The sequence below is a fragment of the Labrus mixtus genome, chromosome 3 (assembly GCF_963584025.1).
Source record: "Labrus mixtus chromosome 3, fLabMix1.1, whole genome shotgun sequence".
Taxonomy (NCBI): domain Eukaryota; kingdom Metazoa; phylum Chordata; class Actinopteri; order Labriformes; family Labridae; genus Labrus; species Labrus mixtus.
In genome coordinates, this window is record NC_083614.1 from 12654412 (window position 1) to 12668293 (window position 13882).

At 41.5% G+C, this 13882-nt stretch overlaps 1 protein-coding gene across 3 annotated transcripts in view; it reads right to left on the reverse strand.

The window, feature by feature from the left end:
- usp24 (ubiquitin specific peptidase 24) overlaps positions 1-13882 on the reverse strand; it is a 43671-nt gene that overhangs the window by 23700 nt on the left and 6089 nt on the right. For 2 of the 3 annotated variants that reach the window (XM_061031781.1, XM_061031775.1), the window contains exons 2-22: positions 13549-13717; positions 12939-13006; positions 12699-12842; positions 11265-11390; positions 10640-10675; positions 10472-10537; positions 8565-8630; positions 8225-8299; positions 7496-7654; positions 7296-7410; positions 7109-7212; positions 5521-5628; positions 5153-5248; positions 4889-5050; positions 3260-3352; positions 2520-2627; positions 2282-2431; positions 1369-1500; positions 677-788; positions 518-594; positions 239-379 (exon numbers count right to left, since the gene is read on the reverse strand). In XM_061031781.1, coding sequence (XP_060887764.1) covers positions 239-379; positions 518-594; positions 677-788; positions 1369-1500; positions 2282-2431; positions 2520-2627; positions 3260-3352; positions 4889-5050; positions 5153-5248; positions 5521-5628; positions 7109-7212; positions 7296-7410; positions 7496-7654; positions 8225-8299; positions 8565-8630; positions 10472-10537; positions 10640-10675; positions 11265-11390; positions 12699-12842; positions 12939-13006; positions 13549-13717 — 2307 coding nt within the window. The remainder of the gene's footprint in view (positions 1-238; positions 380-517; positions 595-676; positions 789-1368; positions 1501-2281; positions 2432-2519; positions 2628-3259; positions 3353-4888; positions 5051-5152; positions 5249-5520; positions 5629-7108; positions 7213-7295; positions 7411-7495; positions 7655-8224; positions 8300-8564; positions 8631-10471; positions 10538-10639; positions 10676-11264; positions 11391-12698; positions 12843-12938; positions 13007-13548; positions 13718-13882) is intronic. The other variant, XM_061031786.1, reaches the window with a different exon arrangement.

The following is a 13882-nucleotide window of genomic DNA, read 5'->3' on the forward strand; positions in this document are numbered from 1 at the left end:
ACACACACACACACACACACACACACACACACACACACACACACACACACACACACACACACACACACACACACACACACACACACACACACACACACACACACACACACACACACACACACACACACACACACACACACACACACACACACACACACACACACACACACACACACACACACACACACACACACACACACACACACACACACACACACACACACACACACACACACACCTTCTTCATTTTGGGATTGAGGTTGGTGTAGCTGTATGTTATAATTAGTTGAATTGCTTCATTGGCTATTTCTTCATCCGGGGTTTCCATGGCGATGCGCCAGATAAAATCCATCCCTGCCAGGTCAAGGCGTTCCACACACTGAAACCAGACCATAATGTGTAAAAAACACACATTCCAAGATCCTTTTAAACTTTCAACAGTTCATCTCAGCAATTAATAGCACATCATTGAATAAAATCCCAAAAACTGCTGAGGAACGTGAGAGGAAGGACTGACCAGCTGAGTTCCCTGGCGTTTGAGGCGATGGTCACACAGATTAACGTTCTCGAAGAACGTCTTGAACAGATTGAAACCTGAGGGACACATAAAAGCATGTTAACAGTTGAATCACATCTTTGTTAAAAGGTCTGTAACACTGGTAACCTCATCTCTCACCGTTCATGGTGATCTCATACGGCTCCAGTTTGAGGATCTTCTCTTTGAAGAGCTGCTGCTGAACGTCGCTCTCCAGGTCGTGTTGTCCTTTGGTGAACCACTCAAAACACATCTGCACACAAACATGAAATGATTCAGTGTAACTCAATTCAAACACACATACACTCAACAATGCAAAACAGGCTGCATACATGGACAGAGGGCCGAAGTTTAGGATGCTTTTCTTGGTAAGACAAAACATAGTTCTCAATATCTGACTACAAAGAAACAACATCGAATAACATCAACATTCACTCAGACATCTTTGCTTTTCATCACTATTTATGTTTAATTTGGAGTCCAGTAAAAAAACTAAATACTTAAATTGGATATTGTTTCACGTATTCACTGCCAAACTGACAAGATGCAAACATCTTATTTAATGTACTATTTAATATGGTGCAGAAATAAAAGCAACCAACATAATAAAGCCTTAAAATATAACACATTTTCAATTAGCAACTTAATCTGTGTTTGTTTCCTTGATCATCATTTTAGAAATAAGAAAGGGCCAAAGGTCAGTCGGGTGCAAATAACAATAAACTTGATTTATATAGCACAGGGTTAATAAGTGCATTACAAATGAAAATAAAATAAAATAGAAAATGAAAGAGGCAGAGGCAAAGTTTGTATTTGCATAACTGGTTTCATACCTCACGGTCCAGTTCACAGACGTCAGGTCCCGACACCAGACACTCCCAAAGCTCTTTGGCCCTGTTCCACACCAGGTAGAGGCTGGCCTCCTGCAGGAAGAAGGCCAGGAAGCGCAGGTGGCTGTCCAGGTACTAAACAGAGATACAGAGAGACAAACATTATCTCTACTCTGCAACACACACTGTCTACACACAGAACATCAATATGGCTGATACTTTCTTCATGCTGTGTGAATGATGAATGGGATCAAATTGTTACACTATGCCCACAAAAATGAGACTGCATCGATCTACAGCGACAAAACAGTTCAGTTTCATTTTTTCTATGAACTCCTGTGGCTTGTGCTGATTTAATGAAGGTAAAATAAAGACTGACTCAAACAATACCTTCTCTATAAAATACAATATAGACTTCACTAAACCCTATCTCCTCTTTAAACTAATTAAGGTGACAGCTGGCTGCAAGGTGTGAGCAAGGGAGCCAGAACTTTCTAGCAAGAGTGTTTTCTTGAAAGGGTTATACACACAAACTCAATTTGTAGGGACTTTGGTTTCCAACCTTGTTAATCAAAAGATGGAAAACATTCTGGTTGCTGGAGAGGTACCGGATGCTAATTTCTACCAGGTGCGTGATGGGAAATAATCTGAAAAGGAATCTAGTTGTTGTCTGGCAGTTAGTGACCCTGTAACATCCCCAGTCTTAGTCAATGTTGACACGTTGTCTTCAGATGTGAGAGGGGGTCAGACGGTATTCGTCTTTTTCAAGATTTTTAAAAGTCTTCTTGTGTACGCAAGGAATAAGTCTGATCGATTGGAACCATGTGAGAAATAAGTGTTGTCGCCTTAAGATTTGGTCGTTTAGATTTAGCTTTCGTTTCATGCAATATAAATAAAAAATAATGAGTCAATTCACCTCCTGGTAGGTGTATCGTCCGTCCACCATTGTTGATCCTGAGAGGCCGTTATTGCCCGACGCCGTCACAGCCAGTCGATGGCAGCACACCAGAGACCCTGTGATCAGTTTGACGATCTCAAAGTTCTTCTTCAAATCTTGGATGATGCTCTGTGGGGAGTTGGGAAATGGTTACCATAGCAACAGAGCACTAACACCATACGATGCATCCTCACAATGAGACGTGTGGCGGTGTTACCTTGTCCTGTTTCTGATATGTCTGCTTGATAAAAGAACGGGTGATCTCGTGCAGCTGACGGAGAGCTGGAACGACCCAGACCGCCTGAGGACTGCTGGGCTGAGAGGCCTGTAGAGACACACAAACACACACACAGACACCCACACAACAGGTAATGATATCCACCAAAGCAGGATGTACAAACAAAAGCATGCAGCAAAAACAGAGGGTCTGTGATGTTCTCATTTATAAGCTTTTGTTAGCTTGTCAATGAAAGTAAGTTTGTCACCACAGATCCTTTGTTTTGATAACTTGAAAATGAGACAAATATCAAAGCAAGGGATGCCAAACATTCAAAAAAAAGTTGGCTAAAAGGTGCCTGACTTTTTCTGTTTTTAAAAGCCCAAATCAAATAGATCCTAAATGTGTTTTTTATGCATCCAAGGCTCTGATTCGATTTCTCTCTGCATGAGTAAAAGTGCTCCCGCTTCCACCAAAGCTGTCTCTCCACCCAGCAGACAAAAGTCACTCATTGAACTCATCCAGCTCTCCCCCAGAACAACATCAACACCTCTGTGTAATCAAAAGTCAGTGCCAAAGCCGAAGATTAACACACACCTGGTTAAACTCCCTAATGTTAAATCAAGTGTAAAATGAAAGGGTGAAACCCTCCTCAATGATTGGTTTGCAGATGTGAAGCATTGAGATCTGAGACACAAATCGGTCAGCGGAAATGTAAATTAAATTTCTTCTTCTCTTACTTTGACCACTGAATTAGCTTTCTTCTTGCCCCATGTGCCGGTTAGAAAAGAGCTCTGACTGTCGTTGCCTTTACTGTCCTCCTGAGTGTGAGTCTAGAAACATACATTTGATTTCAGCTGCGACATTTTGACTCAAACCTGTGCATACACCAAATATGAAGGAAGATTTGTGAGACTGAAGCCTTAACCATACTGAAGGATTTTTTAAATGTGAGAGAACCCCACACATGATTTGATTCCTGCTCACAACCACAGACAATATACTGCTAACTGTTTTATTCACCAGTCTGCAACTACTGATGTAATGTTAAGTGCTTTTAGCATCTCACAAAGATACAGACGTTAACGTTAGTGTCTGTGTCAGAGACGCATCGATGTCATCTGGTCCACAAAGTTGTTCTAGTAGTTCGACCTGTGGACTGTTGACTGTGAGCTTCACATCACTACACAAACACTGTCGCCCAAAAAATGTTTTAAGTAAGAAATACAGACAGAGAGCAGAATCACTGTAAACACTTCTTCTGGAGTATTAATGATAACTCAGAGGAAACATTAGATTTTGGGTATACATTACTTTTAGGTAAATCTTTTTAAATTTAGCCTTTCATTGCTTATAGTATGTCACATTTTTGTCTCTGTTCAGTGAACAACATCAATACCTCTGTGTAACGTGTCTAATGTGCAAGCTGGAAATCAAAAATAAGTAAATGAACCAGTTTTTGGTGCCCATGAGGTCATATTTCTTGCTGCAGTATCAAAACAAGAATCGATGTCTTTAGATTTTTACTAGAATATTATCCAAGCTCAAAATTCTGGTATGGTTGCACTGGCAACCCTAGTAAAGATTGACAAATAACAAACGATATTGTTTTTTTTTTTTAACTTATTTTGCAATCTATTCAAAAGCAAACATAAATGCAGAGGATCTAAAAAAAAGAAGCCTGTAAAACACTAAAATGAGGCATTAAGTTGGCCATTGGTGCAAGAGGATTTTTTTGTAGGTCTTGAAATGATTAATATGCATACCCAATTTTATTTATGTAGGTCAAAGTAACCTCTATGGAGACCCCTTTTTGGAAAATGTCAAGGGGTGCTACCGAGCCATTTCACAAAGGTCATCTGCAAAATATCAGATTCTTCATGAAATGTGAGTTTGGTGAATTTTCAAGCAGGTAAAAGTCTCCAAAAATGTGAAAGAAAAAGGAGGGGGCATTCTTTCTGACAGAGGGATTGAGGTGATAAATAGATTGTCTTATGGTCATTAAAGCTTCAAAATAAAGGAAATGCTCACGATAGACACTTTAAAAAGTCAGACAGTGACGTTATCTCATTAACAACCTGCAGCTCCATCCATGCTGGACTGGCTCGCCCTCAGATGGAAACAAACAGGAGGTGAAGGCTAAACATGCAGCACTAACAAGGACACGCTAACTTTAGAACTAAACTGTCAGAAGAGAGAAACATTTGGAGGCCTGATGTAAACTTTTTAAAATCATGTTGCACAACAATCCTCCTCTGTGAATACAAAATAAACAATAAATATATTCAATCTTCAAACACTACTGTCATTAAAACTAGCCCCATCCTCCACAAACACAGCACTGGGCGTCTGCTGCTCGACTTTCTCACCTTCTTAATGTCTTCGATACATTTAATGATGTAACTGCGCTTCACCGTCTCCTTGACAGCGTAGGCGTCGCTCAGGATCCCCAGGTGCTCCTCCAGCGCTTGCTGAACCAGACTAGTGGGCAGGGTGGGGAGGTGAGCCAGCTCCCACAGCACCTCTAGCACCTGAACACACACAAACACAGAAGGCTTCAGACTGATGACTGTGGATTTCCTCGTCTGTTTATCTTCTACGCCTTCAGAGTCTTGACAGAAACATACACTCACCTTCCCCGTGGTGGTTTCAGAGCGAGCCTCTCTGCCGATTCTCCCGATCAGACTGAGCAGCTTCTGCCTCACACGGTCGCTCTCTATCTCCCAGCTCTGAACATAGAAGATTTGTATTTGTCACATGCTCATACAGACGTGCAGTGAAATGTAAAGACTGTTCCGCAACACTCAAATTACTAATACACATATAAACAGTTATATAAAAATATAATGTAAAATTAAAAAACAAATATTTGAATATACAAAATATAGAATAATGTAAACAGACAAAAGAGTCAGTGTGTAAAGCACACACACACAATCGTTAATGCACTATAAACATACTAAACCACTTTATTCCACAGATGTTCATAGGCAGAACAGACCTTCTGGATGAGGACGAAGAGGTGGGTGAGTTGATCAAAGCTGAACTTCACAGCAGCAGCGGCGATGATTGTATGAATGTTTTCTATCACAGTTGATGATTGGCCCGCCTGAAAAGACCGAAAACATTTACTCAACTGTGAACAACAACAATAGTCAAACCTTCAAAGCTTTGTTTTAACACATGGATATCAGCTGCAATGATTAGGTGATCAGAGGAGCAAAGAATATCAAACCTTCCTTGTTTCCAGTAGCGATGTACGAGATTAGCCGGCTAAACAAATTAATTAAATGCCTCTGCTGGTCAGAACCAAAACACTCGTCATTAAACTATGCTCAAATATTTTTTTAATCGATTCAGGACAGCTATGCCAGTCGAATGCTAGGCTGCCATTAGCCGGGGTGTAGCTCTGGTTAACAGATACTGACATACAGCTACAATACTCTATTGCCCTGACGTAAACAAGCACAGTGAACTCAGAGAGCATCTCATAGGAGCAGCGCAGTTTGGAATTATTTTGATGTAGAAAATTAAGATAAAGTTGCATGTCATCTGTGTCAGGTTAAACAGGAATATAACTCCTCAACTGAAGCAATGCATAACCTGCAGAACAGCATTTAACCTGCAAGAGGGACCGAAGGATGCAGATTAGCCACACTCTACAAAACAATTTGACGCTGTTCAATTTTGATGTTTTCTGAGTGTTTTTATAACTTTAGACCAGTTGATTAAACTGAATCTAAATTTGAGTTCAACTGAATTGAAAATAGTCGCCAGGAATATCCCTAGTTTCCAGCTCCTAATTTATACTTCTGTGTCAAATCTAAGCCGTAGCATACGCTGTAGCTGCACGTAGCCTTGTACCTATGCAGAAGCAGACATACGCAGCCTGAAGTGCACCTTCTCAAAAATGACCCGACCACAAGCCCCGTGATTGGTCGGCTGGATAGCACCATATCTCCTGCATTAAAAACATTTCCAGTCTCGCAACCATATTCAAAATTCTGCCGAAGGAAAAACGCTAGAATGCTGTTTAAGAGCTCCAACTTCAATATAATACTCTAGTTTTCAGTCGCCATGGCTTCCTGTACACAAACATGCAGAGAATGTGGCAGAACCTGACACTGGTGACAAACCTGGCATAGTAATCCCACTGCCAACTAGTGTTCGTAAGGGTGTTCAAGTATTCAAGAGCTATGCAGACATGCTGACACAAGAGTATGTAGTGATCACAATGGAGAAGATTTGCTGTTTGTCATTTATGATGGTAAATGAAGAGTAGTCGTGTTTGAGTCTGATGGTTTGACAAGATGTTTTTGAAGTCGACACTTTAGGCTCGTGAAAGTCGTGTGGAGAATTTGTGTACATTTGTTTTAAAATTTGAAGATTAAACAAATAATAACATAAATAACAAGATAAATTGATACAAAAAGTAATCATATGTTACAGTCATTAAATACAGCATCCAAAATAAGTCTACAAACACAAAATATGAAACAGCCGGACTGAAGTTTAACAATTAAAAGAGAAAGAAAACTGTTGAACACACTTGATGAACGTGGGACTGATAAGAAAGACTTGGTGCTGACCTGTATCCTCCAGATCTTGGAGAGTTCGTCCAGCGACAGTTTGCTCCCCAGCAGCTCAATGATTCCCTTTATCCTCTCACAGTACTGAGCCTGGTCAATGTTTCCTGCAGGACAGAAATAAATCATGACCACAGCTAAAGTTTAATCAGTCTGTATAGGATCATTTTTTTTATTGTTGGATTCTTACCTTCCAGTGCTATTGACAGGACTGAGTTCTCTACCAACCAGTCCAGAAGTTTATCCGTGTCGATGGCGTTTTTCACCGTTTTCGACACCGTGCTCTCCTCTATTAACTTTGTCACCTGAGAGAGAAGAAGAGACAAAGACGATATGAGAAGATTTCATGACACCCAGGAAGGAGTCACGTTGTCCGGTAAAGATCCTGACCTCTTTGAGGGAGTTCATCTTGGTGGAGAAGTGGGGGGTTTTGAGCATGCGCAGCAGCGTGTCGAGCCGCAGGTCGTCCACCACGGTCACCAGCTCCCTTTGGAATCGCATACACAGCAGCTTGATGGCTGACAGCAGGTCTGGGATGCTCACCAGACGCTGGCAATGAAGAAGGGCAAAGTCACTGTACAGGAATTCCCATGCTGAGATCACTTGCCCCTTTATTTCTAATGTTTTATTAAATATTTATGTTTTAGTATTGTAACCACAAAATCCCTACGTTTGTTCTTCCAGTTACACATTCAAAAGTTTTGAGAATCATATAGCTTTAACACTAGTTTTCGGGGTGAGCTGCATGTGTGAATGCAAACAGCTAATGTTCTCCTGCCAGCCCCCTAGTTTTTGTTCCGTAGCAAGTCAGAGTGACCTGATGGGAGAATGCAGCAGGATATAATCAGGAGAATTAACCTTCAGCGAGTTGGAGGGGATGGTTTATTCTCTGCCATCTCGGTGCACGACCATAGACTGTATGCATGCGTACACCATATCGCCCCCTACTGTAGCGGAGACTGATATTTTTCTATCAATAAATCGATTCTTTATTGGTGCATGTTTACAGTAAATGTAAAGCCAGGTGTACCATTACCACTAATGTTTCTGCCCCTGCATTTGTTTTCATTCAAACAAAGACAAAAAAAATCGAAATAGTGACTAGATGAAAATTCTTACCTTATCTTTGAGGTCCTTCTCCTCCAGGTTCTGCACATACGTGATCATCTTATGAATGACTGGATCAAGCATGGGCTGGAGAAAAAAAACAAGAATATGAGACTTTATTCATCCCTAAGATGAAAACAGTCAAAGCAGCAGGATAAAGAAAAGAAGATACAGTGAATGAAAATCTGAATTTAGCACAAAAATCATATTTACAAACATAATAGAAAACACACAGGACATGCAAATAATTACCACCACTCCACTACCATCAGGTGTGTGTGTGTGTGTGTGTGTGTGTGTGTGTGTGTGTGTGTGTGTGTGTGTGTGTGAGAGTGAAGGTAAGTTGTCTCACCTGGACGAGGCTGGAGTTCAGGTATTCTGCACCAACTCCAAGAGGCTGGACCAGAGCTGACACACTCTGTGAAGGGAAGAGGAGAGAGACAGAGAGAGAGAGAGATGACACAAACCATAAAATGTTTTCAACTTATAAATAAAAAAAGATGAACATGACCAGATTTTAGCGGATCAGTAATATGTCTTTAAATGGTCTAAATGTTATAAATATTCTGTTATTAACTCAGTAAAGAGCTTTGAAATGCTTTGTGTATGAAGGGTGCTCTATACATAAACGTGCCTTGCCTTTACATCTACACTCATGGAAATAAATGTCAGTTCATTAATAGTGGTTCAGTCATCACACAATCCATTTTTACCCAGTATATCAAACTTTGTTCTTTCCTGTGTTTGGACTGTACCCATTTTGGGTGGGACTGTTTTTTTTGCTGCCCGCTAATAATATCTTTATTGGATAGTTATCCAGTGATGAAAAGGGGGCTGCAACGTTGCCCTGATAAACTGTTGCTTAAATGTTATTCAAAGGGAGCTCGGAGTAGAGCCGCTACTCCTTTTCATCGAAAGGAGCCAGTTGAGGGGATTGTGGCATCTGATTAGGATGCCTCCTGGACGCATCTCTTTGGAGGTTGTTCTGGGCATGCTTTACTGGGAGAAGACCCCGGGGGTAGACTCAAAGCTTGCTGGAGGGATTATACTGTATATTTCGTCTTGCCTGGGAACGCCTCAGAATCCCCCAGGAGGAGCTGGAAAACGTTGCCAATGAGAGGGACTTCTGGGCTGACTTACTTTGTCTCTTGCTTGGACAAGCAGAAGAAAATGGAAGGATTGATAGATAATGTACCACTTTATATTCTGTTTATGACTGTTGGAAAGTGGCACTGCTAACTTACTTTGTGTTACAAGGTATCCCAGCAGGCCGCTTGTAGTACACAATGAATGGGAGTTCATTTTCAACAGCGTCAATTTGCTTTCAGACGGTACACACAGTAAATAAGACCTACTCTACTGCTCCTCTCATATTAAAGTGTTTGGGCCAGAGTTCAGGCTGTCTTTAAACTGATACTGTGTTTTCTACTGTGAGAGAGAGAGACAGAGAGAGACAGCGTAAACAGATGTGTGGATGAGTTTCCAGAACCAGAGCCCAGCTGTCATTTGTCATTCAGTGTAAATCACAGCAGCTTAATGAATCGTTCCTGTGTTCTTGTCTTTTGTAAATCTGGCTGTCTCCCATCTCTGCTCCTCTCTGAGCTGCTTCAGTCTCCTCCACCTTCCTCCTCTATTCACTCAACCCCCCCAAGCCTTCTCCCGACTTCCTGCTCAAAGCCGACAAATGAATGAGTCACCCCTGGGAAGGAGCTCTCCTCCATTATCTTTCACTTTCACGCTCTCTCCTGTGTGAGGAGTATGTTAGATATTTGACAGCTTACATACTCTGCTGAGCTCCCTCTGAGGAGAGCAAGAGATCTACAACCAGCCTTATTCATATGCCCATGGTTAGAGGGAGTGTGTGTGTGTGTGTGTGTGTGTGTGTGTGTGTGTGTGTGTGTGAGATTGTGTGAATCAATGGCTGTGGGCTGCTGTGGTTCCGGCCAGGTTCCCAGAAGGAAGCATCAGTACAAGGATTCCTCAGAGCATGTAACACAACAGAGCATTTACACCGTCGCACAGCGGGACGATTTGTGTGTGTGTGTGTGTGTGTGTGTGTGTGTGTGTGTGTGTGTGTGTGTGTGTGTCAGTGAGCAGGGGAGATGAGAGAGACATTCAGCAGTGTGCAGCTGAGAGCGGCGGGGGGAAACACGGTGACCTTTTGCCTGCAAAGGCGGCCTCAAAGTCTGTCTGCATCCGTCAGCGGGAAAGCAACTATTTCATCACTCCGAAGATGAAAGGAGGGACGGTTACACTCACAGCTATCTCGATTTCATCTGCGTTGAGCTTCGTCTGGATGGCGGTGAATCCTCCCAACTCTCCAAACTTAAAAAAAAAAAAGAAGAGAAGAAACGTTTAAATGAAAATGAATTAAAACAATGAGAGGAATAATATATCGAAATATTAAAGTTACTGCTTGTGACTCACTCGATTCACCAAATCAACCAGCCAACCATGAGGCTCCTGAAAGAGAAATATATACTCAGTTATAGTACTGAAAAACATAAAGCTACGCTACACACACACACACACACACACACACACACACACACACACACACACACACACACACACACACACACACACACACACACACACACACACACACACACACACACACACACACACACACACACACACACACACACACACACACACACACACACACACACACACACACACACACACACACACACACACACACACACACACACACACACACACACACACACACACACACACACACACACACACACACACACACACACACACACACACAGAGTTTTATGACAGCTGTTGTGTGTCAGTCACACATGTTCCACTTGGCCTGTGGCTAAGTTACACAACACACATAAACAGCTTCTTTGTCCACCATGAGCATTGATACAAACCGTAAACACAAGCTTATAAATAAGTTTAGATAGCACAAGTAATAAACTCTGAATGTTTTGCACAGCTCTACATATTCACAAGTGCATGAAAATGAATGGGCACACATTATGCAGAAGGAATGTAATGGAGTGACGGGGCAGACAAACAGGGCATCGCTTACTTTTTGATACGTGTTGCTCGGCGAGACAGCAAACATGTTGGCCTCGTCTCCAAAAACTTCAGCCCAGTTCCTCTGACAGGCCTTCATCCGGTTCTTAAAGTGGTACTCGTTGTCAGGGTTGAAGGCCTGCATACGAGAGAAAAGACGGAACATTAACACACGGACAAATATGTTTGGCAAACTGACAGAAGTGCCTCTAAATCTTCAGAAGATGAACACTTTTTACCAAAGTTTCATTTTAAATATTGGATAAATAAAAAGTTCTGGCATCAAAATACAAACCAGAAATGACATGCTGCATCTTGTCATCTAAAAGGTTCTACAGTGTAATGAAAAGTCTTTGAACAGACGAGGCTCTTAGTACTTATAATAATACAAAGAAAGACGTTGCTCTTTGCCGCAGGGCATGAGCAAATTCTTCTTTAGAAGAAAGGTAAAAAGGGAAAGTTCAATAAGTAGAATATGACAAAAACTAACTTCAAGTAGATACATGTGTCTGTATCTACCTGAGGAAGGCTGAACAACGAAACAGTTTTAAAATAATAATCATCTAATCATCTTATAGAACCTGTCAGTTTAAGAAAGGCATTTACCTTTCTTCTAAAGACGAGTGCCTTGGTTGTTCCCTGTCTTTGTTCAAGGTTTTTTACAGTGTGTTTTGTCTGTGTTTCAGGATTCACGATGAACAGAAAAATAAATCAGCTGATGTCTGAAAATGCTACAGCTGTTCTTACACGTCATTTTTGTTTGAAATTACACATTTAATGAAAGTACTCATTGCAAACCCTAACCCTGAAATACTTGTGGAAGGCAACATTCCCTGATCAGGGACTTTATTTGGGGGTTTAATAAGTCCAGAGAACTCAATTCAGATCCCGGTCTGCAGAGGAGAATCGCTCAGTTACTCTTAATATATTATCTCTTGTATAATTAAAACTGCTTAAGAGTTTAAGGCAATGAGAATGATCCACTGAAAATGTAATTGTTCTTCCTTTTCAAAAACGGGCAGACGACGAACAACCACTGTGCACACGGCTCCACAAACATGAGGTAGAGTTGTTACACCAAACCACATTAACCTGAAGTATTGACTTGGAGTGAGCAGCACAAACAGAACTCAGGAGTCCGCCATTGTTGTAGTAGTCCACCTACATTTACTTGTGCAAGGCTATTGACTGGAACTGTAATGCACATGTGCAAAGAGTCTCCGTTTTCAGAGGAACATGGCAGTGGAAATGGTGCTGCTTCCAAAAGTTTGCACTCTGGAACCTTTTACCAAGACTTTCTGTTTTCAGTTATTTGGCTGAAATCGTTGTCATGTAAACGAGGCTTCCCTGATGTTCTGTCATTAAAAAGTAATGTTAACTACGTAAAATATAATGGATTAAAAAAGTGTAAAAGAGATTAAGACAGACAGAAAGAGAGAAATCCCACCATAGTGAGGACCCCCATCAGGTTCACGGGGACGGGGTCCTGCTTCACCCTCTCTGCCACCAGCTCCACCAGTAACATCAGCATGTTGTAGATCCCCTCGTGAATCTCTGTGCCCCACTTGTGCACGGCGCTGCTGGTCAGCAACTGATCAACGGGAGCGACAAAGAAGAAAAGAGTCGGTGAAATAGAATTTAATTTATAAAGCACTTCAGCGAGTCACTTAGATATTCACTGCTTCACCTTTTTAAAGGCCTCGGGCATGCAGCGATCTATGAACCGCTTACAGTTCTCATCAGCGTCAGCAAGACCTGAGAGAGGAGGAGAAGTTAGTTTTTACATAGCTCTTCGAGAAGTACAAATTCAGAGTACATTGACATTATTTGTCTGTGGTGATGTAGATGAATATGCGTGCATCCTTTAAATCTTTAAGAACTGTGAATGGATCTAATTTATTTCCATGCACTTTTGTTACTGGCTCAAGAATGCTTCACACCTTCTATGAAATGGTTTAATGGACTTTTCTGTAATTAAGGAAAACTCCACTTCATTTGTTTTTTATTGCAAAAGCTTTATTGGCTGAAAACACATCAGACCAGGACACTTTGGAAGTAGAGAATATATTTCTTTTGGTAAAATAAAGGAATAATTAATTCATCTCACATCCAAAACTGCATGAATATGTTGTGAACACAGAGCTACAGATAGCACGATATAATCCAAGTGTTCAAAATTGCACCCAGCCGTCCAAACATTACAAGCTGCCCACACAATTACCCACATGCAGAGCATTTATTTTAATGCACACTTTGAAATAAACTAAGATCTCGATCCCACGCAGACGTGATCTTACCATGTCGAGCGAGGCAGGTGGAGGCGATGAGACACTTTCCCAGAGACTCCTCTCTCTTGTAAGGGATGGACCAGTGATCGGTAAAGACCCGACTCTCCAGCTCGTACAGGTTGGTGGTGGGAAACTCCATGCTGCCCCCCGAGCAGTTCCCATTCTCATCATTGCTCCTCTGCAAACACACACACAAAAGACAAAATGACAACCTTTATTTCACACAGTTGGTCTTTTATCAGTAGACACTGCCTCTTGTCCTCTGTGTGAGGATTATCCAAGTGGCCTTCAGCAAAGACAAAGTCAGACAGGAAGGATGATGCTTCATTCTTCCCTCTCCTCT